Source organism: Neopsephotus bourkii, unplaced genomic scaffold (assembly GCF_033783945.1).
Source record: "Neopsephotus bourkii isolate Nb327-2 ecotype Australia unplaced genomic scaffold, CSIRO-AGI_Nbou_v1 NB_1572, whole genome shotgun sequence".
Taxonomy (NCBI): domain Eukaryota; kingdom Metazoa; phylum Chordata; class Aves; order Psittaciformes; family Psittacidae; genus Neopsephotus; species Neopsephotus bourkii.
In genome coordinates, this window is record NW_026902048.1 from 1,617,880 (window position 1) to 1,640,984 (window position 23,105).

Sequence of the window (23,105 nt, forward strand, 5' to 3'; positions counted from 1 at the left end):
ATGAAAAATGCATGCTTTCCCATATAGGAAATGATTAGATAATTCAGTAACTCTTAGAAATGTGTCTTACAGTATGCTAGGTCCTGATTTCGTAAAGAATGTGTCAACTTAAAGAAACTAAAGAACGTAGAACTCTGGAACTTGGGCTCAGCAGCACTTGTGTGGGATATGTGTTTAGGTCTTAATAGTCACACTGTAATTTGTGATCTTCACTTGCAAAGATAAGTTTCTAGTTGGTTTTACTGCAGTTTGATGACTAGTTAAGCAGTAGAAGGAGGAGGAAGTTATAAGACTGTAGGAGGATACACAAAATACTCCTTTGCTATGTCACTGACATCCTGTTCAGATTTAACTTTCTCAGGTTTACAGCAGATTTAATATTAAAGCTTTTTACCACGATGCCTATAGATGTGAAAATATATTTTAAATACAGAAGTCCTCTTCCATGACTTTGTAGTAAAATATCTTTATGTATGCATTCTTCTGTTCAGATTCCACGAAGCTGTATGTCGGAGGACAGTAAATATGTTCTTATTCAGATGCTATGGGACAATATGAAATTGCATCAGGATCCAAGGCAGCCTCTGTATATACTGTGGAATGCTCAGAGTAAGCTTTGTTTCTTGTGTCTCTAGTGGGATTTTTAAAGAACAATTCTCATCTTGAGCAGCTGAACAATGTCTTTTGAAAAGAGATGTCTTTGTGGATAGTTCATGCAAGATACAGAGCTGGTTTTTGATCATACTGCTTTTTGTCTTGCAGGTCAAAATCGCACTCTTTTGTTTGAGAGTGAGTGTCAAGTTCGGTGTTGCTATTCTAAGTTGGTGTGACTTGTTTTGGGAGGGAGGGTGGTAGTATGTTTAGCAGTAAACTGCTTGAACACGTTTAAGTTTTCCAGCACATCTGTTTTAAATCATTGGCCAGTATCTCCAGTGGCTTTTTCTTCATTGGGAAGGGACAAGTAAGGGGAAATATGATTCAGTGAACACAGAACTTAGGCAGTTCATCCACTTAGCTTGTTTTCTTCTTTTTAGAATTTGCTTCCTAAGCATTTTGTTGCCAGTGTTGGATCATATGCCTGAAAATGCTCATGACCCATTGCAGCTCTTGAGTTTTCTCCTATGTGCTTTTTGTTTCTTACGCTGATATTATTTTGCCTTGATGCATATTGCTCCTTGTTCACCACATGTATATCAATGTATTCACAGCTTGTGTAGCCTCCCACCTTTTTTTAAGCAACTTTCTACTTGCTCCACAAAATATACATGTTCTTACAGCATTTCTAATGTTTTTCAGCCCAGAAGTACCCAATGGTCCATTTATTGCAGAAAGATGATGACTCCTTTAATCAGGAGCTCCTGAGAAGTATGGTGAAAAGCATTAAGATGAATGATGTGTATGGACCAATGAGTCAGATATTGGAAAGACTGAACAAATGGCCACATATGAAAAGACAACGGTAAGAATAGGAGCACATCCGACTGCAGCAAAGTTGGGCAACAATAAGGCTATTGGAATACGAATTATGTTCCTGTAATGTGTTTTTTAAAGAAAAAAGCACTGGTTTTCAGCAGTTATCTCAAATTTATTACATGGTCTGGTAAATATTCTTGGGTTTTGTGCCTGGATTTAGTGATTTTTATTCATAGAGGATATACATCAGTCTTTTCAACAGCTGGAGCAATGACCAGGTGTTTCTTTGCTTGTCTGCCTGCTTTTTCAAGCTAATGTAGAAATGCAGAAAAGCAAGCTCCTGACCTGTTTGCCAAATTTAGTGGAATTTGGTTGAGTGCCCTGAGTGCATGCTTCACTCTGTGTGCACTTGGTAAAACTCCCAGTAAAAGACCTACCATAAGTGATGTCAATATGTGGGGAGTCCAGGGCAATCTGGAGGTCAGAAACGACAATATTTTGGCAGTTGTAATCAGGATTTATGTTGAAAATGCCACTTTAAAAAATAAGTTGTTTTTTAATGCTTGAATCTGTTTTTAATATAGATTGCTTGGTGGTGTATTACTGCAGTATATAACCTGCCATTTCTCTTTCCAATTTCAGGAGTCTTTACAGAGAAATACTATTTCTTTCACTTGTTGCCCTAGGAAGAGATAACATTGATATAGGTAAGTTTTCTAAGTTACTTGAATGAGCATAGATGATGGATGTCTGCAAACTAGTTTTTCAGGTTAAAATAAATAAATAAATATGTAGATTAGGATGAGGTTTGGAGCAAGCTGCTCTAGTGGAAAGTGTCCCTGCCCATGGCAGGGGGTTGGAACTAGTGAGCTTTAAGGTCTCTTCCAGCCCACAATGTTCTGTGATTCTGTGTGTGCCATTCAGTAGGAAGTGCTGAATAAAGAAGACTTTACAGTTATTTGCTGCTGATGAGTGTAATCCCTGTCATTGTGTTTGGGTTGTGCTTTTGAGCAGGGTATACAGAAGTTGCTTTTCTCTTTCTACAGATGCTTTTGACAGAGAGTACAAAATGGCCTATGACCGTCTCACAGCTAGTCAAGTGAAGAACACTCATAATTGTGATAGACCACCAAGTACTGGAGTGATGGAATGCAGGAAGATTTTTGGAGAACCATATCTTTAAATATACTTAGCTAAAGAGGTGATATCTATGACGTATACCTGTGTAAAATAACCACTTCAGTCACAAGGAGCATCTCAGTCTTCAGTGTTCAAGAACGTATGTACGAATGTACTGTGGCAGAAGGCCTTGGAATGATTAGGCCTACCTACAGATGTGGAAATGGACAGAGTGGAAAAAGGGCCAAATACTTCCTTGTCCCTTGTCCTTTCTGCAAATCGACACGTGGAAAGGAGGATTCTAAACAAAATCAGTTCTTTCACTTGGGACAGCCCATTACAGTTCCCTTCTTAAAAATTGACAGATGGACAGAAACAATGCACTGAAACTAATGTGAGCAAAGTAAATCCTTCAGAATCTATTGTTTACATAGAATATTCATGATGTTATGAAGAGCATACAAAGTTGTATTATACGTATTTTAAATTGTTTATAGTAAGTTGATATTTTTTTAATTTTTTTAAATTACTGGAGTGAATTTTAAATGGACTTGCTGCAGAAGCAATACAGTGCTTATTTTTTTTGCAGTACACTGCTATTTATAGTAACTTGTCCAGTTACTTTTTGAAGCGTGATTTGTTTTTAAAGCAGAATAGAACATGTTAACCTTCACCTAGGCAGTACTCTAAATACAGGATTTCTCTCATGCACACATGGAAAACGTGTTACCACAGCAATCAGGAGGAAGGTATGGTAAACCATGAAACTCTACTTATGAACACATGGATGTCTCTAAAACACTTCTGTAGAAACCTCTTCCTCGCCTGTTCCCTTCACTCCCTAGTAAAGAGAAAGCATACTGAAGAGTCCTACAGATTACATTATGGAATCAGGCCATCCCAGCTGTTGGCACTTGTTAATGTGACCTCATTGCAGATGTAATATAAAGCAAATAACAGCCTGCAAGAAGTTCTTCATAATCATGCAGTGTTTGCAGTCTTGGTGGATGTGTTTGAAACACACTAAATACAACACATATGTAATGCTAATCCAAAGCTTTTAACTCAAGTACATAAAGCAAACTTGCTACAGGGAATATTTAGGGAATGTAACTTATTGGGGCATATTGTGCATAGTTAAATGTACTTGAAATGTTTGGTCTCTTGTTTCACAGGCAAACCAACTGCTGGTTTTGTTGCTGTGAAGAAACATGCTGTCAGTCCTTGTGCTGGAGTCCTGGCTTTTGACTCGTGTTTTTCTTGTTCTAGATGTTTAAAAAAGTGTTCTGTGCTCTCAGTCAAATAGCAACTCCTCACCAGAAGGTAGGCTACAAAGAAAATACCAGAAATCTTGTATGGAGGTGGGAAAACAGACTTTGAGTTGTATAAAACACCCTAAACAAATTAAACCATGCTTTAACAAATAGCTTTATTTTAAGTGATCTCAATGCTTTTCCAATCCTAATCTCTTTTAGTTGTTGCTGTTACAGTATTTCTAAGTACTCAGCTGTTACATTAGCTTTTGTATTTCAGTCTGCCTAGCAGCAGGTGTTTTTAAAGATCTCTTTAGTTTGCAAGTGTAATAGTCCAGCGATATTTAGTTAGGCAGAAAGGAGAGAAACTTTAAAGCTCACATTTACTTTATTAAATGAAACAGCCTGTCAGAGGCTTAAATGAGAAGTAATGCTGCTATGAAGCCCTACGTAACCTCCTCCCAGACCTCTGTAAAGTAGTAAGAGGATGCTGCCCTAAGGAGAAAGGATTTAGAACTGGCAGAGCTGCAGGTATGTGCTGATGACGATTACAAGATAGAGTCTTGTTGGATACAGCTTTCATGGGGTAATACCTCTTCTCTAATTTGCTGCTAATGACGTAGCTGACCTTTATGAAATACCCCCTGCTCTGAGGTGGAGCTAGCAATGCTACACTTACCAACATTTTTCACATTTAATTTATTTTAACAATTTGTGATGCTCCTTTTTGTACTGCCACGCTTGTGAAGTGTTCCTGGTGCATGAACTATAGCTATTTGTTTTCACCCAGGTACATGGTAATAGTGTATCAGTGTAGGGTGGATACGTACATCCCCCCTTCATTCTTCTGAACTATTATGGAAAACACCAGGTTATTTTTTAACATATTCATTGTAGGTACCTGTCAGTGTGCATGTATGCTCTGCTCTGTACCATAGGTACACTGTATTTACCAAGTAAAAGTTGCATACAGTAGTTGCTGTGTATATAAACTCATTCATGTTTGTGCTGTGTTGTAGGGTAGTGCTCCAAGCTCTTTGCAGTTCTGCTCCCCATGTCATTTATCACTTGGGGCAGCCGCTGTTTTATAGGACCTTCAAGCCATGAAGGAGGGCGAGTGCTTTTTCCAGAGCTGCCGTGGTGTGTTAGAGGTACTGAGCTATGAAGTGAGCTTCACACCTCCTACTTGAGTCTGGCAGAAGCGATGGAGCCTGGTCTCTAACCACCCCTCACTTACTAGGGCATAACACTGCAACTGTGTGTGCTAGCACAGGAATAGATGCAACACTTGTAATACGTGGCCCACTTTCTCCATTCTAGTCCCAGCTTCGTTGTAAGTACTTCCAACTGCCTTCAGACTTGTAAAGCAAACAAGTTTGTCACTTCATTCAAATATCAAGTCCTGCCAGTATTATCAGAAGAGTATATATTGTACCCTGAGAAGGATTCTATATGCATCCTTCAGATAAACAATCTTACCGTGTCTTTGCATCCTCAGTAGCACTCCTGAAACACGATATGTTTATTTGGGTGTGCTTTTAAATTACTATATGACATAGTAATTCATCAAGTGACATCGCTGTACTTAATGAATTGTTTTATGAAGTCTGTGGCAAGTCAGTCCACTGTAGAAATACTATAATGAAATATAGTTGGAATAGTGGTTAAGTGGGAAATTTCCTCATTTGAGTCATAATGTTCAAAATGTAGGTCCTGAGGTGGATGATTTTTAAGCATCAGAGAATTCAATGTAGAAACAGTTTTCAACTCTCACTGTCCTTTATTAGAGAATCAATTTGACTATATTTTCCAATATCACAAAGATGGATAAATAAAATATTTGAGACATATTTTCAATTTAAAATTTTGTATGAACTGAATTTTCTCCTTTTGTGTACTAAATAATGCTTATGTCAAAACCAACCTGAAACAAAGGTGTTACATTTGCAGTGCAATATATATTTTGCTTTACTTACGGTTCCACTGGAATAATTATTGGAGATAAAATGCTGAAATGTGAATAGAAGTTGTGCTGTTTCTCTGACACTGCTAAACTGTTTCCCATTTTGAGAAGGTTTGCTGTTGGTACAGTTACAACCTGATGAATTGAGATTCTGCTGGTGAATCAAGTGATCTGTACCCCAAGAAAGAGAAAATTCCTGCATGTAAAATCTTTGTATAACCAATGGGAGATGCAGATAGTAATGAGAGGGGTATCTCTGGATAATATCTCACTGGGATTTAAAAATGGTACTTTGTTAGTCTGCAAGCAGCACTTTTTAAATGAATGGTTGTAGATTTGTAAATATGTAATGTTTAAATTTTATTTACCAAAACCCACTATGTTGGATGTTTGCTTTGGTTTGTAGTTCCTTTAAAATATGCAAAGTCAGTGTTCACAATGTCCAAGGGTTGTTTTTTTTTTCCCTGTCTCATCCAAAAAAGTTTTACAGTGAGTCAATAAAAAGCTGAAAATCTTTCTGGTTATTTTCATTAACATTTTATTAGATGGATTAAAACAACAGAAATCTCTGCAACTCTTAACTACATTGTTTGCTCACATGAGGCATTGTTAACAATAAACCCATGAGGTTTGTTGGTGGTTGATGTCAGTGGCATTTTTTCATAGTGATTATGTAGAAGACAGTGCTAACAACAAGAATTAGCTCTGGACACAGTAATCTGTGTATTTCAGAGATTAGTGTCAGGATGACAACAAAATTCAAGCAGATCAGCTTCTGGTTGTAGTATTTCTGATGCCTGGATTTAGTTTTTGCTAGTGGTAATGTTCTAACCCCAGATCCGCTTAATCTTGTTACAGGAAGATGTAAATCCCAATGACATCACACCTGTACTGGTGGCACTTAGAGTGACTTTTAGGGATTATATTGCAAGATCAGGTACAGATTTAACAGGAGCCTTGTGGACAGCTTTCAGGATTGCTCTGCAGCTCTCACCCTGTGTTCTTCTGCATGCGGAAATAACTTGCTGCTTTGCTTTCTCCTTGAAAACCTTTGTATTGCATTTCCCACAGTCTGAAGAAGGCCAGGAAAAAGCATTTCCTCTAAAGTGCATCATGATCTGCATACACTTTCCTGGAGGTATGTGTAGAGTACCAGCTGTGGATGCTCTATAGTGACATTCACTGAAAGGATGAAAGCTACCTCTGAGTAGGGCAATCATAGCAAACTAGTTGCAGCACAGACCTTGGGGACGGGAATGCTTTTGTACTGAGCAAACATTCTGTGCTGAAAATTGGCTCCATTATCTTAAGGGGATCGCCCTTCATGTATCTATACCATGCCAGCCTTTCCATGCTAGCCTAAATTTGTATGTTGTTTGATATTGTTTACTCCATTACCTGACCTTTTCTGATCCTAAGGAAAAATAGCAGAGGCTGACAGACCACTTGAGGTTTTGGGGTGCTTTTAGTATATTAAAGATGCTTTATTTTCAGTAAGTTTGTTATAATTATGGTTGCTTTTTTTATTAGAACAATTGCTACCTTAAACCCATTTTGATGTATGCTTACAGACATTCTGCAGCATCCAAATGTCACACAGATACTGGGCAGGATATTATCTTGTCTTCTAACATCACACTGATGATCAAAAACACAAAGTAAAGAGCAAACATGGTGAGCCCCAGCAGTTTGTTCATTTTCCATTTACATGCAGCAATTGAGATAATCACAAAGAGGAGCATGAGAAAAAGGAGAACAATTGCACAAAACAAACCATTGCTACTGACTGCAACTGGATCGAGTTCATTGAAGACAGAGTAAAGGAACCAAGGAACTGGCAAACTGCAAGTAAAGGAAAAGTAATTGAAATAAATGTTTTAAGGCAGTTCATTTTCTGCACCATAACAAAGCAATTTTTCCAAACTGTTAGAGGGGAAAAAATGCATGATTGTATTCAGTGAACTCAGCATAAATCTAAAACTGATGCTGTTCATGTCAAAAACTGCATTTGAGTAATACTTGAGCCATCATAATGCAATCCAGGAATGGAAAAGGGGTTTTAAAATAACACCTATGAATTGAGTGTCTCAGCACGCCATAATAAGGATGTCCTGATGCTTTATTGATAGAAAGTACAGGTGCAGATACTGAGCTTTGATTGCACAGGATCTCTGAGTGACTAAATAGGGATCCTGTCTGTAAATCTTTGGTGTTAGACAAAGACTTGTTGTTCTTTCAAGACAAAAACTCAATTAATTTGTGTAGATTTAGAATTAGGAGAAGATGATGGACTAAGGTATAAAAATCCGTCTTTCCTAGTTGGGTTAGGTTTCTAAACAAACCATTAACTTATTGCTCAGCTGCCCTACATTTAATTACAGCTAAAGTAAAGTTAAGAGCATGTTTGGACTAAAAGCATCCAGCTGTCTATTTCAGAAGAAATAGGGTATCTTTCAACATTGAATTAATACTCACCCAACAGTGATATCGAAGATATTGCTGCCTACAGAACTGGAGACAGCCATGTCACCTAAGCCTTTCCGAGCAACGATGACACTGGTGATAAGGTCAGGGATGGACGTTCCTGCTGCAAGTATGGTTAACCCCATAATTTCCTCTGATATCCCAATTGTTTCACCAACCTAATAAACAGAGTCGGGTAAGGCTGTTTGCTTTGTAACATGGAATTTAATTGCTCTGTCCATTCTTTTGAGGCTTTATGCTGAATTTGAGCTAAAATATTCTGAATCCCCTTAAACATGGTCACATTCTTCTGCTTTGTGGATAAAAAGTTAGATTTCACAATGTATGTTGATCTTGGGTTAGCTCTAAAAGCTGGACCACTGGGCCTGTGATCAGTGTTGCCAAGACTAAGAAAGGTCAAGTCAGCTACAGCACAACTTTTCTGTCCCAAGTTCACCTCTTTGGGTGTCTTCCAACTTTCCCTCTCCCAAGTTTAACAGCAGCTCTGTATGATCCAAGAGCTTTGGGAAATGTCAGTCTTTGGATTTATGGCATGATCAACTGTGCTGTGAATGTGCAATACATCACTAAATACAAATTGTGGGTCTGATTCGACAAGATGCAAGTCTTATTTCCCAGAATACCAGGTGACCATTAAGGCACTGGGAGTTAACATTTAGCAGCTTTCAGAATCAGAACCTGTATATTCCTGGAATTTTTATTAGGTGAGGGGTAATTATGTTCAGCACAGAAGCATTCATCAATGAAAAGGCAGTATTAAAATAAATCTTGATAGCACTTTTCCTTTCACTGATGCACAAATTCCCTTGGAAGCTCTTGAAATGGAAAGCTCTTTGTCAGATTGAAAAGAATGAATTTGAGAATTCCCTTTTGGGTTCTAAACAAATCCTTTTGGGTTCTAAACAAACCCAAGTTTCTACCGTGGTGATGGATGAGTGCAGCTGTAATTCATCAGATAAAATGCCACAGTGATGCTGTTCCTTCTTTTTCCATCCATCTACTTGTTCTGAAATAGTCTTGTTTGCAGAGAGAAAATAGAGCCCTCACCTGGTGAGCCCACCACACCATGAGGTAAGAGAATACAGCAATCCAGAGGATGGATCCAAAAAATGTGATGACAAAGAATTTTTTGGAGTCCTGTTAAAATCAAGTTTGAAAAGAAAAACATGAAAAAGTTTCAGGAAAATTTAACAACCCCCAGTGAAAATATTCACCTGAAACCCTTCACTGTGATCAGTTGCTTTAATGTGGACCCTGGTCTCTAATTGTATTTGGATTTGTCAGCTTCATTAGGTGACTGGTAGCTGCTGGTGTTGTGGCTGTGATATGCTGCAGCCAGGGCTCCTGTCCCACTCCCAGCAGCATTAACAGCACTTCAAGTATGCAAGGACTCTAAACGTGGCAAAACAGAACTGGGGACTCTTCTCAAGAGGAAATCTACAGCTCAGTTAATGAATGCAGTAGCAGAAGGAAGATAGATGCTTACTGGGTTTCTAACGTCAGGCAGAGTGCTCCAGAGAGGAAAGACAATGGGAAACAGGAAAAGGTAAATGGCTTGTTTTTTCCTAGTTGCTGGCCATTCAAGAGATAACGGCTCGTCGTTTTCTTCATCATCTGAGCTGTCATCACTGTCTTCATCACTGTCAGAGCTGCTGTCTTCTGAGGTGTCACTGTCTGAGGAGGGCTGTAGATCAGGGGGGAGGAAAAGAGCTAGTGTTTTCACACTCACAAGGAGCTGCACAGCATTTATTCACCATGGTCTTGCCTTGGTAGAGGTCATGTTTGTAGCATGGCTGAGGGCAGTCACAACCCACATCTTGCTGTTGTGGACAAAATCCAGGCATAGCCCATCTCAGTGCCTGTGTATTATGTTAACTAGTTCTCATCTGTTAACTAGTACCAACTTTTACATGGGGTTTTGACTCAAATGAAACATTGACTGTCTCCTTGAGAAACCTTTCCCCATCAGAACAGGTGAATTACGTCTATTGAAAGGAGGGATTTGGGAAATGAAACAGAAATGTGTACGGGTGAACATAGGACAGGCAGCTACTTGTAACTTCCCATATGCTGCAGTACTCCTGTAACCTCAGAAAAGTCATTTGAGGAGAAGATACTAGACAGTTTCAGTCAGTGTCATGTTTTGAACCTCACTTGTGTCTGGAAGATGAAATGTTTCAGCTAGCACATTAATATCTCATTGCTACATACAGATTATTTTTAGTTGTCCGTTATGGGAAACGAGTTGGGCCCTATCCCAAAAGCCTTAGAGAGGAAGAAGGAAAGGACATGTGACATTTGGTCTCAACTGAACTCTTACTGCCTGTAATACTTAGTTCAATACCTGGGCATCTTGTGGTGCATCTGCCTTCTGTTTGTCTTTGCCGGCTTCAGAGTCGCTGGCAGGAGTTACCTGGACTTTGCTTGGTGCTGCCTTTTCCTCTTCTGCTAAAAGTAATAAGAAAGAATACTGCTTTCAGTCGACTTAAGTCTCCTGTGTCACTGGGCCATTTTATATTAAACCCAATGTGATTGCTTAGGTTTGCTGTTTGTCCTCTCTGTCTACTGTGGATTACTAAAAGCTGGGCAGAATCTGGCCCACCTGTTGTAGAATGATACCTTGATGCTTCTATAACCTATCTGAAACTGCTGTAAGAGGTACATTCATAACACCAGGGATATGCTCATTATCTGATCTACAACTGGTGTTTGTTTCATTCTGGATCCTGGAGATCTTATTAAAGCCATCCTTAAAAGCCAGAGAGGATATAAAGCTTTGCTTCTCCTTTATGTTCTAGTAGAGCATGGTGTTCTCCAGGGAGCTGATATTCTTCAAGGCTTCTGAGAAATGACTCCCATGTGCTGCCAGACTTTAATCCCTAATCATTTGGTAGGTATTTGAACACAAATAGGAAAGTGCTGACACATACAAGGAAATAACTGCAATGTCCTCTGTGCTGTTCCTGTGTAACCCATATAGCCAAGAGGATCACAGAAATAAGTAAGCAAATAGCTGCTTTTCAGACTGGTGACCTGTCACAAGTGGGGTCCCTCAGAGATTGATATTGGGCCCAATGTTGCTCAATGTCTTCATAAATGATCTGGCTGATTGGATCAAGTGTGCCCTAATGAAGTTTGCTGATGGCACTAAGTGGATGCTTCAGAAGGGAGAGGCACTGCAGGATCATCTGGACAAGCTGGAAGAGTGGGCTAAAAAGAACCTTATGAAGTTCAACAAGAACAAGTGTAAGGTTTTGCACCTGGGAAAACACAATCCAGGAGTGCAGCACAGGTTAGGGAGAAGCTCTGTGGAAAGGGACGTGGCAGTCCTGGTGGCACAAGCTTCATAGGAGTCAACAGTGTGCTGCTGTGGCAAAGAAAGCCAACAGGCTGCTAGGGAACATGAACAAGGGCATCAACAGCAGAGAGAAAGATGTCATTGTCCCACTCTACTTGGTGCTTGTCAGGCCACACCTGGAATTCTGGGTTCAGTTTTGGTCCCTGCTATACAAAAAAGATGTGGACAGGCTGGAGAGAGAGCCTGGCTTTTCTCTTTGGAGGAATCTTTCATGTCTTCTTGAAGTGTGCCAAACTTCCAAGGTAAAATGAAGGTACTTTGTTTAACAAACACCTCATTTGCAGGGTCTACCAAAGATCAGTAGCACCCAGCTTCTGCCTGTAATGGCCTGATTTCCCCTCTTCTACCCTTCTGGTGGCAATTTACACTATATCCTTGTAGCACTTTGTGTTTGGATGCTGTCTCACTAACCACTCCTAGACTCCCGGGGGGATGGCTTTTATTGCCCACTGTTAGCGCACATAGATTGATTTCTGCTGCATTATTATAGCAGCCATCTGTGATCTGTAATAACAGAAGATATGTGTTAAACCATCGTGTTTCTGTGCCAGCCCTTGGGTAATGAGTGCTGGGAAAGGTGAGGGATTGCAGCACAAAACAAGGCAAACAGCACCAGCTCTTCATGCACTCACCTTCTGGTTTTGATCCTTCTTCTGCTTTGGCCTTGGCTATGTTGCTCAGGATGTCAACCCTGTCTTTAAATTTTGCTGTGGGTGAGAAGGATGCATTCATCAGCAGTTGCCAGCTATCCAAGCCCCCTTTACCTGCCTCCCCCAGCACACACATGCTCTCCCCCCTTTCCTCTTGCGTGGATTGCCGTCAGCACTGACTTGTGAGTTGTTCTGGCTGTGGCCCTAGGCTTTGGCTGCTGCTAGTTGATCAAGCTGTTATATTTAAATGCTTAGTACTATGGCAGTTATGCAAGCAATTTCACATGTAACCAATAGTTTCTAATTTAAAAGAAAACCTAGAGGGAAGAGAAGTCCTTTCCAGGGGATAGCTGTACTTCATAAGAAGCAAATGTAGGAAGAACAGAGGAGTTTCAATGCAGTATCTCTTTGCTCCTAAAGGACTGTTGATTTCTTTTCAGGCTAGATTATATACAAGCTGAAGATGACACCTTCCTTCTGCCACGTGGCTGCTGAAGAGGCTTTACTGTGCTCTTGCAGCCTGGTGACCTGATGGTAAGGAAAGATTAAAAACCTTTCATAGTTCCAGTTATGTGGAAAATGGTTTCTCTAAGGAAGCACGAACATCTCCTCTGCTGGAGTTGTTCTAAATCCTGGTGTCCAGGTTCAACACTGCCCAGGCTACCCAAGAGATCATCTTCACCGGTGCAGTGTCCAGTACTGTGTTTTTGGGACTACTGAGGACTTGTCCCACTGTAAACCATGCTCTGCTCAGCTGAGCTGCTTTGTTATTGTGTGTCTCCATAGCTAGGTGTTGTGCTCAAATACCATAACTCCTACTCCTGTTGAAACTGAGCAAGTTGTTGGCTCAAGGAAAAGCTTTATTTTGCTCTAATCTATATCCTCTGAGCTGCATACTGAGTCCAGCAACTAAGCAGAGGGTTACAGGTTTTGCACATAGCAGCCACAAGGAACTGATTTTGCCTTGCTTGGGTTGGGCTGTAAATTAACTTCCTTTGAAAGTTTTATCACACTGGTTTAATCTACTGTACTGCTGCCCATGCTGTGGATTCCCCAGCATTGGATGCTTTTAAGATTCAGCTGGACAGAGTGCTGGGACATTAGTCTAGGTCATGCTTTGCCTAGAATGGACCAGATGCTCCTTGACATCTCTTCCAAACTGAGATTCTACAAGCTCTTCTTTTGAAAGGCTGGTTGTGACTAAAGAGCCTGGACTCCTCCATGCTCCTTGCCAGTACTGAAACCTACCAGAGGGGATGTAAAGTACTTGCTTCGTTCTCCCTCTACTGATGCTAAGCGCAAGCGCACCCATCAGTGCAGGGCAATGGAGAGGTGACCTTTTGCTCCCAGTCTCCTCTAACCACTGGGCAATGCATCTTTCTGTTCAGCTTTTCCCAGAAGCTGTTACAAAAGCTTCTGTCAGCAGGGTCAGGGCGGTCAGGCTCAGGCTGAAAGAGATTAAGCAGATTCAAGCTCCTGGCTTGCTGCCCTCACCTAGGCTGCAGGCTGTGAGCACGGACCCAAGAAGAGCCTCTGAGCATCTCTCTGTCAGGATAAACAGATTAGGTCCAGGCCAGTGTTCAGTTCTCATGAGATCAGCCTGACTTAAAAAGGTGTTAATTCTTCTGACACACAACTCATACAGGATGGGCTGAGACTGGAGGAGCTGCTGGCTATAAGCTGGCCAGATCTGCAGGTCAGCACTGGGAGGAAGGAGATCTGTCAACTGAGTCCTTGCTAGTGCTGGGGATTAGCTGGGCAGGGCAGCTGGGACTCTGCAGCCCCATGGGCTCAGCCCTCACCCAGGGGTGCAGTCCCCAGGGCATTCACTGCTGGTGAGCCCATCAGGCAGGTGTCTGTGTCCAGGGGGCTTGAGATGCTCTTCAGGAAGATTCATATCCTATGGGTTGACAGCATCTAGCCTGGACTGAAGGTGGAAGCTGAGCTTTTACCTGGAGTATGGCTCTTATGTTTATTTAATTCTTTGGCTCTAATATTGAATCTTACAGCACTAACTTACAACATGGACAGCAGGAAGGATTTTTTTTCCTTTAAAATTTCGCATGAACCTGGAGGATTGGGAGATTCTGCTGTTTAAAAGTATATATATATATATATAATCCCATTATTCCTTTTTCCCATTTGTATCATGAGTCTCTTAAAGCAGGTAATTGAATGCTAATGAAGCAAGGAGAAACTGTAGCTGCCCTCAATTCCTAGCGCTATGCTAGCCTGCACCACTGCTCTCTTCTGGTCTGCTTTCCAGAATCATAGAATCATGGAATCATCATTAGCTTGTGAACTGGGGTGTGCTGAGGCTGGACAGCTCTGACATCCCTGCTGCTGGAGCCTTCTTCTTCCTTCAAAAGTAAAATAAGGCTTCTGTCTTCTCTCTATGATTAGTTTAAAGAGTAACCCAAGAGTAACACTGGAGGATCAGAAATGAGAGGGCTCCTCAGTCTGTCCAAAATCCTTGCTCCCTTCAATTCCCCAGCAGTTCCCTCTGGTGTCTAACTGAAGATCTTGAGAAGAGCTCATGCTCTGCTTCTACACCCTTCCAGAGAAAGTGCAGAAAAGCCCACAGTTATCAGAAACTTCTCATTTGAAAATAAAAGCTTCTCAAAAATATAATTCAGGATGCAGTGTAAATGTTAGAAACGTTAAAGTAAAACCTCATCCCCTGCAGAGAGAGGCTGAAATGTAATGAGCCCTTCCTAATCCAAAAAGCAAACACTCTGATCTTAGTCCATTCTTCAGATGAGAAAATTTGCTTCCCCCAAGGGGTGTTGCATTAGGAACAAACAAAGTTTGTATTTCAGACTCCTGTATTTCTAAACCCTGCCTCTGCAGGCTGGTTGTGTAGGCTGAGGCCTGGCTGGTTTTCCACATTTTGGACTCTTGCTGCCCTGAAATGGTTCCTCTGCTGCCCAAATAAAGTGCAACTGCAGCAGAGAGAAGGAAACCCTACAGAGAACCTAATTTCAGTAAGATAAGTTAGGAACTGCTGAGCAATAATTGGCAACCTTTTCCTTTGTAGAGTGTTCTTTGCCACAGCCTCTAAGTGCTGATGCTATGGGCACTGCCAAGAAGGAACAAGGACCCTTGGGGAAAGATCAATTGATTTGGGATCATCTTTTATGTTGCAACCTAATTACAGAAATGTATCTGGTACATACAGTGCCGCACAAGCTGCAAAGAGGAGGACTTTGCTGGTGCTCAGTGGAAGGAGGCACCCAGCTGCACTGAGGGCACTGAATGACTGCAGTGCTTTTAACACAAAGGCTGAGCTTGCAGCCCTGATATGCCTTAGTGGGTTCAAATCCTTTTCAGAGTCATCCTGGGAAAATCACATCATTTTTATGGCCAAGATCCTCAAGGAATTTGGGTTTCTCAACCTATTCATAAATTATTCCTTTTGTCTAGATTCCCTTTTCTTTAGGTACGAATTTATCAGGGTAAGGTAAGGTCTTCTACGAGATACACAGGACTCTGGCTCCTTGATTTTGAGTGCTGTGCTGTTGTAGTATCAGTAACTTCCTTTATCATTACCTTTTCTAAGGAGCTGTCTCTGTTCTAGCAGTGTTGCGTGGAACAGGCATGTACCTGGGGCAGAGGTTTTGCCCTTATCTCAGTAGTATTATTACAGTAATGGGTGTAAAAAATAACATTTTTGGAGAGACTGTAGCCCATCTTTGCATCCTGTTGTATTAGACTTGCTTAAGTACATATGGTCACACTCCCATCTAGCGGCTGCTGCATGCGGAGACTAACTCAAGGTCTGCCTGGCTGGAATGAGAGGGCAAGTTGTCTTTTAGATCCAAACTTCCCCTCCAGCCCCTTTTATCCATTATTCATAAGTCGTAGTGCTAACAGCCTCTGCAGCAAGGCCAGTGGCTTACAACTGCCTTGCAGCCCCCAGCAGATGCAAGGGCAGTAGAGCAAACCCTGATGATTCTGGGTCTTGTTAGGCTACTGTTAGTAATGTGATGGATGCCTCCACTAAAATCTGTCAAAGCAGACACTTATCTGTCTCTCTGTCCTTATCAAGCCTCCTTTGTTCCTCCATCAGTCTGTGCAGCTGGGATTTTGATCTGAAGAGTCCTTTTTGTAACCTCTGTGATAGAGGTGTTGATCTGCTTAGCTTCAATCTCTCTTTGAATGGACAAGGGATAATCTCTTTAGAACAAGTAGGGCAGTGAAGGGGCAGGGCATGTACTGAGCTAGGGAAGAACAATCTAAAACACCAAGCTTCATCATTTGTTGGAAAATGAACTTCCCCACCGTGTTTGGATTAAAGGTGATACAACACAACACATCAAAAGGTTGTGTACAAAGACCCTGGGTCTGGCTGCAGATGTGGCTTCTCTGCTCCCTGGCCAGTTTAAAAGAAGGTATCTTAGTCCTGAGCTGATCGGCCCTTGGCCCATTGCCTGCAAAGTGTTGTGGGTACAGTTTACCATGGGAGTGATGATACCAGAGTGTTGCAGGTGGGCTTTTAGAGGTGTTCAGTGTTGGTCTAAATCACCTATGGACTGGCTTAACCATCATAATTGGAACTCACTGTGTGTCTTAGATCTCAGCTGGGATTTTAACCACTGTCCAAATGATAATTTGAGGGTTTTAACGTCTATTTCCTCTTGTGCAGGTTTACGCCTTGTGAGGGACTTTTTGCACAGCAGGGGATGTGTGTAGGTCATGAGCGCTCCCTGTGTTCATTTTCCTGTTGCAAATGAGACTGATATGGCTGAGCAGCTCTTTCTCACAAATGCAGTCAGCGTTGAATGCTGCTGCTTCAAGGTGAGGGCTGAGCTAAGAAGAGGAAGGAAGATGTGACATGCTATGAGATGGAGGAAGCTGTAACTTGAGTTTGCCCCTGCTGTCAGAGAGACAGCAGAAGATGAAGGATTGCAGTGACTGCCACTGCTTGCAGGGACCACAGCAACAACTGCTTCACATGCCCTCACCCCCCTTCAAGCAGCAGCTGCCACCACAGCAGTAATCAGTTTTGCACAGGTAAATCAGGTATGGCAGGGCCAAAATGTGAGCAGCTTGTCCTTGCTAGCCATGCGATCAGAAGGGGTATGTCCCACTGCTGAAGAGCTCACCCTATAACACTGTCACGCTCAGAGCTGCATTTTGGGAGGGGTTGCTGATGCCCAACCCCCTGACATACAAAGGGTGTATTCCCAGTTAAGCTGCTCTGCACTCAGGGCTGCAAACCCAAGTCCCTCAGATGTGGAGCGTTCACTCACCGTCTGTCAGGGGGTCCAGGGTGTGGATCATGAGTTGGAAGATGGTGCTGCGCATTTGAGTATTGTGTAGGGAGGCTGAGCTGCTGCCTCGCTGTAAGGCTGATCCAGGCTATGGAAAGGTACAATGCAGCAGGTCAATAGCAGTTTCTTCCTCAGAACATTTCCACTGTTGGTTTGCTTCTGCTCTGGGGGTGCATTTATATGGAGGCTGATCTCCACAACCCAAGGAACAACCTCTACATTTAAGTTCACACGATGGCTGTCAATACTAGCCATTCACAGCAAGAGACATGAGATAGCAGGTCAGGCTGTCCTTGGAGAAAGGCTCTACAGGGGACTCTGACTCTCTCTCAGTCTTTTGTCACAAGCAATAGAACAAGAGGAAATGGCCTCAAGTTGTGCCATGGAAGGTTTAGATTGGATTATGGGGAAAACATTCATTCCCAAAAGGGTTGTCAAGCATTGGCACAGGCTGCCCAGTGCAGTGCTGGAGTCACCATCCCTGGAGGAATTTAAAAGACATGTAGAACTGGCACTTAGGGACATGGTTTAGTGGGGGACTTGATCTTAAAGGTCTTTTCCAACCTAAACAGTTCTATGAGTCTATGAAATGCAATGGGCCCACACAGACTCAATACAACGTTATTATAAATTACAACCAAAGCATGCAATGCTTTCAGTCATAAGTTGTCATTAACTGTAGATTTATATACTGCTACAAGATAATGCCACAGTCATGTCAGGTGTCCTTGAAAGCTATGGTGCTCTGTTCTTACACCAGAGTCCTAATGAGCTTTTAACTGAACATTAATTAGTACAGGTATGTTAAGTGCACAGAAGAATAAGAAACATCCATATGAGGAAGCTGGTATGTTACATACTTCTGCAGCCACTACATCAGGTCTCTCCATGCAATGGCTGGCCAGCCGTAAGGAAAACAAAGAGTCAGCAAGTTAACCAGCAGCAGAGGAATGAGCTCATCAGTGTTTGCTGTGGGAAAGGACAGACCCTACCAACTTCTGCTCTGGGAGCCCAGGTGGAAAATTGGCCATGAAACCAGGTAGGAATTGCTCTGAATTTCTCTCTTCTTGCTTAAAGCACTGAATGAACAGCACTCATTTGACAATAGCTACCCAAATCCACTTGGAAAGCCTGACTGTCTCTTAATTTTTATAAAAATACACAACTCATCCAGGTGTCCTTTTAAATAAGCTGTGAATATTGTGCCAGGTATGCCTGGCTCTTTGCACAAAGCAGGCTTTGGTCCTGATTTCTTGACATAGAAGTTGACACCTTTATTCTGAGCCTCCCCCCAAGTTAGGCTGTGAATACAATGACTTCGGATCCCTGCAAAGCTGCTTAGAACCTACCTTCAGCCTCCTCTCATCTGCTGGCTTCTTTGCTCCATCATCTGCAACTGCCCCAGTGCTTTTCTGTATGCAAGCAAGAAGAAAAGCATTTGAACACCACTACTGCTTCACCTGCTTTTTGAGGATCTAAGAACAGTCCTTCAGGCTACTGTCTGTGAGGAAGTGGGACAGCTAATACACATGACAAAAGCTGCAGATGGGGTAACAAGTGATTCCATCAGCATCCCAGCAACACACCTCACTTGAGAAAGGGCAAAGAGAATCTCCTCCAGCATCTCTCATCTGCAAGAGGATTGGACAATGCCTCTTAGCAGAAGCATTTTTCCCCCTGTTTAACACAGAATTATCCAGTCTTGTTCCCAGGCTATGTTCTGCAAGTGTTTTTTTGGAAACTCCTTTACGACAACCCAGTAAGCAAAATCCCAAGTCTTTGACAGTAGATAGGAAACCACTATCTTTAGTAAATGCAATGGTAGAACTCCCTTTTAGTTCCATTCTCTAATTTCTTAGACTCTCTACTATCTAGATTGCATTTCCCTCATTTTATAACCGTAATTATTGACCAGTACCTGTATTCTGAGGTTTTGTTTGAATATGCACTTTGTGAAGGAGATGCAGTTTCTCTGTGGTTTACACTAGAATGAATTATTTCCAACTTGCCCTCTGAACAATAAGGACACCAACCTTCCGTATATGCTCTACTGTTGCTGCCTGCACAGCATTCAGCTTCTTGCTCAGCTCCTGCTTCACCCATTGTTCCAGGTACACATTGTATTTCATAGTGAATACATATGTGGCATAGGCAGCCAGTAAAAGGAGGCTTTCCCACCAGTCAATGACACTGTCTAGGAAAAACAGGATGAGCATCATTAAGTCTACAATGTAGAATGAGATGTCTCTAAATAAGGGCCACCATGTCAGGTGGAGTATCTCCCTTGAGAAGAGGGCACAGGTGCCAATGACAAAGAGGATATTAAACACCGCTGAGCCTACAATGGTACCGATGCCAACGTTGCTGTGTGAGATGAAGACACCTATGAGGGAGGTGAAGAGTTCTGGTGCTGATCCACCTGCTGCCATGAAGGTGGCTCCAGCCACATCTTCAGAGATCTGCAACTTCTCTGTGATCACTCCCAAAGCAGGGACAAAATACTCATCACACACAATGGCCAAGGCCACAAATACATACATCATGCCAAAGATGTGAAGTACAACCCACCCTTGCCTGCGTTCTTCCACGCTGAACAGGTCCTGGGGATATTCTCCTTTGGACTCGTATGGTGGCTGTTCGTCTGGGTAGTTTCCACTGCCATTGCCTTGCTGTGGTGGTGTACCCACTGATGTAGTGATGGGCACAACTGGCTCAGAATCCACATATACACAGTGCCTTATTTTGGGTGGTGCTGTGACACTGCCTGTTACAGCAGTCCTGTTGCTGGCAATGTCCCTAGAGGTCACTTTGACAGGGTCCATCAGTCGGGGTGCTAAGGGTGGTGCTGGAATAGCAGAGGACCTGAACTGGAACTGATAGAGGGAAAGGACCAACACTGTGGCAAGCAAGAAAATGATTCGGTTCCGTTGTAGCCGCCGCCTCCTTGGTAAATGCATTTCCTAAAGGTTCAAAAACCAGAGTAGTGTCCAGGAGCCACTAAAGACTTCTCTCAATCAGCAGTTTGCACTTATATCCACCATTGCTGTTTCTAGCTGATCTTAAGCATCAACAGTGAAACTGTGGCACAAGATGTGGAATCCTGCAAAAGAAAATCTGATGTAAAAAAGAGAAGTACTGCAACTTCCCCCCATATGAGTAACATTACTTCACTGAGTGCTTTTCTTTTGTCAGTAAAAAGTAATTGACTTAAATGAGGCAGGTCTAGATTCAGGTTTCAGTAGCTTTTTTATGACTGTAGGCTATGCTGATTTATAATCAAAGGTTTGGCTTAATAGAGAGGAGTTGATCAAGTCCAACCTGAGCTGAATTCTGATTCCATCCACCTCATGCCTACATCCAAGAGCTATTTTGTGGTTTTACTTCAGTTGTTATTCTGTACTATTAACAACTGGATCGATGTTCTGCAGGTGGAGAGGCTTCTGTCAAGGAACCTACTTTAAAGGGCTAGTAAAGATGATGCTTTGAAGACAAGATTATGCTGTTAAAACCTCCCACCTAACAGACCAGCTATTCACCTATGTACTCTCAACAGGAGGATGAAAACTGGTTGATACCCCAGCTATGCACTCCCACAGAATACCAGCCAAACAGTGGTGAGCTGTTTTCTTTTAGTTTGAGAAGAACATGAGCAAGATTTGGTTCTAGTAAAACTGAGGATACAGAGCATCCATTTGTTTCTATGACTACATCATGTCAAGCCTTTCTGTAGAAATCAGAGCTGGCAAAGTGGAAATGTAATCATACCTTTTATTAGGGGATAATTAGCATCTCTTGCATAATTATCTGAATAGCATTTAGAAAGGGAGAGAAATTATAAATGCCAGAGTGACAGAGTCTGCAGCTGTGGCAGTATGGAGACAGTGATTTGGGGCTGGAGAGAATGTACCCTTTAGCACCGTTTCAATATTATACCTCAGAATATCACTCTTTGTGGATTATTTTTTCCCCTGAGTGGGAATGTTATATTATTCTTACGCTGGATGTGAATCTCAGTCTTGTAAGCCATTCTCAGATAAGCTCTTCATGCAAGTTAGCACACACTTACCCTCTTGCATAACACCCAGTGAAGTAATCAGCCTAAATTTCTTGCAAGGCAGGCATTATTATCTTCTTTTATAGAGTTGGGAGGATCACTAAGGCAACAGTAATAGAGGGTCATGGGAGAACCTAGATAAATAGATGATACAAGCTTTGCTTTTCATATGTTAAAAGAACATAAACATGCATATGGCGGAACTGCATAATGTGTATAACAAATTGCATGGTATTAGAAAATTACCCTTCCTAACAAAGATGAAAGTAAAAAGAATTACAGAGAACAGAAGACGTATGCACAAACTCCTAAATAAACACTGGTTTTACTTCTCTCCAAAATGATCTGCTTAGAAGTCCTTTTGCAAGCAGAATCTTATCCAAAGCTGAGATCAATTGTAAGAGCTCTCCAGCCTTTCACAATACCTCTAGTCTTGTAAGTTTAGCAGTTCTGTTAGAGGTCAGCTCCTTACTCACTGGTTGGACTGTCTCAATCACAAGAGGTCTGGAGCGATCAAATGAACCTCCACAGCTTACCTCCCAAAGATGCTGTCCAAGAGGAAGAGGAGTACCAAGGGTTGAGTGTAGAGCTGAGAGTTTCTTTGACACGTAACAGCCAGATGGGAGATGCTGTTGAAGAGAGAGGCAGGTGAAAATGATCCCATTTTCATGAAGCCTCTGCTGATGCAGTCCTAATACAAAGGAGGGTCAGGTGTGAAGGACATCTTACTGGAGGAACAGCCAATCCAGTTTAATACCTGCAGTCCCTAAGAAGATTAAATAGTATTGCATAGATTTGGATCTATCTCTGAAGCCAATATCTCTGTCTACAGGTTATTCGCAATATGAGGACAGGTGATTATCTCCATTCCAAACCACCAGATGAAAGCACCAACTGTGAGACACGTATCGTTCTCATGGCTGCGACGGAAGAGAGCAGCAGGGGTAAATCACACTGCTCCTCTGCATGCAGCAGTGGTCCCTTAAACAAGACAACTTGCATGTAGCTTCATCTTCAGCCATGTCTATTTTGCAATGCCAGAGGGGGGTTTAAAACTCATTGTCTCCTGCAAAAACCCCTTAGCTCCTATACCCATGACCATGGAGGCAGAGGCACAGTGCAGCACCCTGTGCTGGCAGAGCACCCCGAGGATGGTGTCAGGAACCCTTTTGTACTGAGTGGAACACGTATGGTGCACTTCTGCACAGGAAGAAATAACATTCCTGGCCAAATACTTAATGGCTGTAAAAATCCAATCAGAAGATTTATCACAGAGGGGTTCGAAAATGATGATTTGATAATTTTAAAGCACTTGAATGAAGAGTTTTACTATGGAGTTTACTGAACCCCCCCCATCACTATACTCACACAGCACAGGGAGGAGCCCCATAAGCCAATGGGGATGCATTCATACACTCTGTGCACAGCAGTCCTTATATCGTGGTGGTACTTTTCCACCAATATTGGCATGTAACTGTTTTTCTGTCCCTAGTCAGTGCATTATTACAGGCTTTTCCTGCTTTTCCTGACTGTTTTTC

The 23,105-nt window shown here is 42.0% G+C and overlaps 2 protein-coding genes and 1 long non-coding RNA gene across 14 annotated transcripts in view; 2 read left to right on the plus strand and 1 right to left on the minus strand.

The window, feature by feature from the left end:
* The window catches only part of DENND4A (DENN domain containing 4A), a 53,157-nt gene extending 46,893 nt beyond the window's left edge, over nt 1-6,264 (plus strand). For 4 of the 5 annotated variants that reach the window (XM_061371189.1, XM_061371185.1, XM_061371186.1 and 1 more), the window contains 5 exons: nt 492-609; nt 763-789; nt 1,297-1,459; nt 2,056-2,120; nt 2,460-6,264. In XM_061371189.1, the coding sequence (XP_061227173.1) occupies nt 492-609; nt 763-789; nt 1,297-1,459; nt 2,056-2,120; nt 2,460-2,596 (510 nt within the window). In that variant the 3' untranslated portion in view covers nt 2,597-6,264. The remainder of the gene's footprint in view (nt 1-491; nt 610-762; nt 790-1,296; nt 1,460-2,055; nt 2,121-2,459) is intronic. The other variant, XM_061371190.1, reaches the window with a different exon arrangement.
* A 547-nt stretch (nt 6,265-6,811) lies between these two features.
* Nucleotides 6,812-22,656, minus strand: SLC24A1 (solute carrier family 24 member 1). 7 transcript variants are annotated; one of them, XM_061371196.1, is made up of 11 exons: nt 21,580-21,805; nt 19,547-20,613; nt 18,863-18,925; nt 17,493-17,601; nt 12,223-12,297; nt 10,577-10,680; nt 9,719-9,916; nt 9,280-9,369; nt 8,224-8,390; nt 7,318-7,386; nt 6,812-6,930 (listed from the first exon to the last, which is right to left on the minus strand). In XM_061371196.1, exons 2-10 carry the CDS (start codon nt 20,468-20,470, stop codon nt 7,341-7,343), a joined length of 1,776 nt encoding a protein of 591 aa, XP_061227180.1. In that variant the 5' UTR covers nt 20,471-20,613; nt 21,580-21,805; the 3' UTR covers nt 6,812-6,930; nt 7,318-7,340. The 7 variants fall into 7 exon arrangements, with proteins under 7 accessions (XP_061227180.1, XP_061227177.1, XP_061227179.1 ...); XM_061371193.1 differs by having other exon boundaries at nt 7,318-7,590; nt 21,580-21,789; XM_061371192.1 differs by lacking the exon at nt 6,812-6,930 and adding an exon at nt 22,104-22,656 and having other exon boundaries at nt 7,338-7,590; nt 21,580-21,701.
* Nucleotides 12,225-21,093, plus strand: LOC133221940 (uncharacterized). 2 transcript variants are annotated; one of them, XR_009728119.1, is made up of 3 exons: nt 12,225-12,774; nt 18,308-18,552; nt 20,942-21,093. It is a non-coding gene; the product is annotated as an uncharacterized LOC133221940 (long non-coding RNA). The 2 variants fall into 2 exon arrangements; XR_009728118.1 differs by lacking the exon at nt 12,225-12,774 and adding an exon at nt 14,963-17,253.
* Nucleotides 22,657-23,105: the final 449 nt, after the last annotated feature.

Bases quoted from the DNA above. Each gene is read 5' to 3' on its own strand.
- SLC24A1 (XM_061371193.1), bottom strand. From the start codon at position 20,470: ATGCATTTACCAAGGAGGCGGCGGCTACAACGGAACCGAATCATTTTC. The intron at 12,298-17,492 runs GTGAGTGAACGC...TCTCACCCACAG, and splicing joins CCTGGACCCCCTGACAGACG to CAAAATTTAAAGACAGGGTT. The intron at 9,370-9,718 runs GTAAGCATCTAT...TGATTTTAACAG, and splicing joins TGCCTGACGTTAGAAACCCA to GACTCCAAAAAATTCTTTGT.